Raw genomic sequence first — 3,057 nt, forward strand, 5'->3', positions numbered from 1 at the left:
ACCTTATAAAGAGCAAAATGCATGCAAACGGAACCAAAAGCCTAAACCCCTCTGCGCTGCTGCACCCTCCACTGCAGGCAGCCCCAGGGGAATTTGTGAGCTGCCCCGAGACCAGCGAGCAGCGGAGCTGCAGCGGGGCTTGCATGCTTTTTGTAATAACGAGAGAAGCATCGCTGCTGGCGAACAGTCTAAGTCAAGAAACACTCATCGACAGAAGCAGAAGCATACGAAACGTCCTCAGCCAGGCAAGAAAAAAACCCATACACAGATTCACATAAACCCTAAACCCTAAACCCTAAACCCTAGAAACTTTCTCATGTTAAAAAGCTAGTGCAGCAGCAGCATATTGCTGCAGCAGCAGACAGGAGGAGCGACGCTCCAACCATTTGCAGACTGTGGCGGGTCTGGGGTAAATCAGAGACAGAAGAGGCACAAACCCTAAACCCTAAACCCTAAACCCTAAACCCTAAACATGAATACGCCAACCATAGTTGCCTTTTCTGCGCCAAGGTAGCTACATTTGTTTTATTTCTTTAGGGCTTAGGGTTTGCGACTGCGGTGGGTTGCCAGCGAAGGTTCAGACCTTCAAGTTCAGGGTTTAGGGTTTAGGGTTTAGGGTTTCTGTGGTTGCTACAGGCGCTGGATCTGAGTCTATGGAGGATAACTGTCTCCGCTCTGGGCTCCGACTCGGCCAGCGGCAAGAAATACTGGCGGCTGCAATTTCTTGTTTTGGTTGACACCAGCATCGACGGCGCAGATGCAGATGTAGGCAGAGACCCCCAACGCCTGCTTAACTGTGAGCAACCACCTGCTGCTGCTGCTGCTGCAGCAGCAGCACCAGCATCAGCACCAGCAGCAGCAGAAGCAGCAGCAGCGCCAGTAGTAGCAGCAGCAGAAGCAGAAGAAGCAGCAGAAGCAGCAGAAGCAGCAGCAGCAGCAGCAGCAGCACATGCAACACGAGAGCGGCCGCAGATACTACAAATACATGCATACACCCTACCCCCTAAACCCTTCTTAACCCCCCATAAACAAAAAAAACATCGAAGCTAATATAGAGACCACCAGAAATCTGCATGCATATGAAAGCAACTCCTGACGAATAAACTAAAACACCATACACTGCCGAAGAAAGTGAAGCGAAGTATAGGCAGCATTATATATATATATATATATATATATATATATATATATATATATATATATATATATATATATATATATATAATAACATATATATATATATATATATATATATATATATATATATATATATATATATATATATATATATATATATAATACTCGTGTGTTTCTGCTGCTGCAGCGCTGGCGGAAAGCTTGAGGGACCCCTTGACGTCAGCATACAGAACCCTCAACGATATCTTCCCGGGGCTGCAAACAGAAACTCCTTTCCGGCTTCAGGCTTACAGAGCAACGCGTGCGTCTGCATGCATCTTCCCCTAGGGTTTAGGGTTTAGGGTTTAGGGCTTAGGGTTAAGGGTTTAGGGTTTAGGGTTTATACAGACGTGTGCTGGGATGTGCACCTTCAAGCACTAAGGGTTTAGGGAACGTCCCTGCATCTGCTCCTCTAGAAGGGAGATCGAAGCGTTTAGGGTTTAGGGTTTAGGGTTTAGGGCAGTACTGGGGTTGGTGTCTTGTGTGCTGCAGCGGAAACGCTGACGCTGCCTGTGGACATGTGTGAGCTTTTGGGTACTGAAGCGCCCGANTGTGTGCTGCAGCGGAAACGCTGACGCTGCCTGTGGACATGTGTGAGCTTTTGGGTACTGAAGCGCCCGATAGTGAGCTGAATGTCTAGGGTTTGGGTTTTAGGGTTTAGGGTTTAGGGTTTAGGATCGAGGGTTTAGCAGCAACGGGTGGTTTCTGATGCCTTGGCTCACCCCATGTACTTTTAAGGGTTTACAGTTAAGGGTTTAGGGTTTATGATCTATGGTTGTGGTTATCATCCGACCTAGGGATAAGAGTTTAGGGTTTAGGGTTTAGGGTAGGGTTTAGTGTTTAGGGTTTAGGGTTTAGGGTTTAGGGTTTTGGGTGTCATTCGCAGCCTGTGGCTGCAAGGTCTCTGACTGGACGGAGTGGACTGTCTGCGACAGCAGCTGCACTTCTCTCAGATCCAAGCGGACGCGCACTATACTGGTAAACCCTGCATGCATGCATCCTTTTACTAGTATATCAAGGTGCTCTAGGGTTTACGGTTTAGGGTTTAGGGTTTAGGGTTTAGGGTTTGCAGTCGTATGAAACCTGAAAGAATTTTAACCGAAATGTACAAAGGATTTTCATTGCAGCATTGATATAGCTCGGGTACTGCTGCTGCAGCACGCGAGTCTGCCAGCTGTTCTCGGTTCTTGTTGAGGTGTTGCTGCTGTTGATGCGGCTGCTGCTGCTGTAGCTGCTGCAGCTGCTCCTGCAGCCACAGCAACAGCAGCGCCTCCACAGGACCCGAGAAGGGTTTCTAGCTGCTGTCTGCGTAGCCCGTAGACTGCATTGCTAAAGCCTTTGCCTTCCCCTTTTGCTGTTGATTCTGCTGCTGCTGCTATTCGTTGAGACAGCAGCAGCAGCAGAAGCACCAACAGAAGCAACAAAAGCAGCAGCAACAGAAACAGCAGTAAAGAAAAATCCTTGTTTCTCGCTGCTGCACAGAACGAGGATGAGATCAAGGGGCCCTCGGCCTGTCCCCCGCTCGAAGAAGAGAAGGCCTGCACGGGGCAGTCAAGTACGACCCATGTTGCTGCTTCTGTGTCTGCTGCTGCTGTATTTGTTGCTGCTGTTGCTGCTGCTGCTATTGCTGCTGCTGCTGCTGTAGATGCAGCGTGTGCATGCGTTTGAAACAACATCTGATGGCTCTCTCCTGACATGTACAACTCTCTGGTGTCACTGCAGCTCTGGGGGTGCTTTCAGCTGCATGCATGCATTAGAGTTTCAGTAACAAACCAGGGGAAAGTTACTGCGTTGCTCAGCAGAGAAAAAACATTTTTTCTTTCTTTTTGTGCACGAAACTCAGGGATATACTCCTTCAGCCTCCCCGCAGGCATCAACCTC

General features: G+C 48.5%; 1 protein-coding gene across 1 annotated transcript in view; it reads left to right on the forward strand.

The window, feature by feature from the left end:
• The window catches only part of EMH_0017230 (thrombospondin type 1 domain-containing protein, putative), a gene marked incomplete at both ends in the record, with an annotated part of 7,952 nt that overhangs the window by 4,343 nt on the left and 552 nt on the right, over window positions 1-3,057 (forward strand). Inside the window, 6 exon segments of the mRNA XM_013500849.1 lie at window positions 637-796; window positions 1,325-1,442; window positions 1,720-1,724; window positions 1,728-1,799; window positions 2,063-2,154; window positions 2,659-2,731. Of these exon segments, the coding sequence (XP_013356303.1) occupies window positions 637-796; window positions 1,325-1,442; window positions 1,720-1,724; window positions 1,728-1,799; window positions 2,063-2,154; window positions 2,659-2,731 (520 nt within the window).

This window comes from Eimeria mitis, genomic scaffold (assembly GCF_000499745.2).
Source record: "Eimeria mitis Houghton genomic scaffold, Emh_scaff595, whole genome shotgun sequence".
Classification (NCBI taxonomy): domain Eukaryota; phylum Apicomplexa; class Conoidasida; order Eucoccidiorida; family Eimeriidae; genus Eimeria; species Eimeria mitis.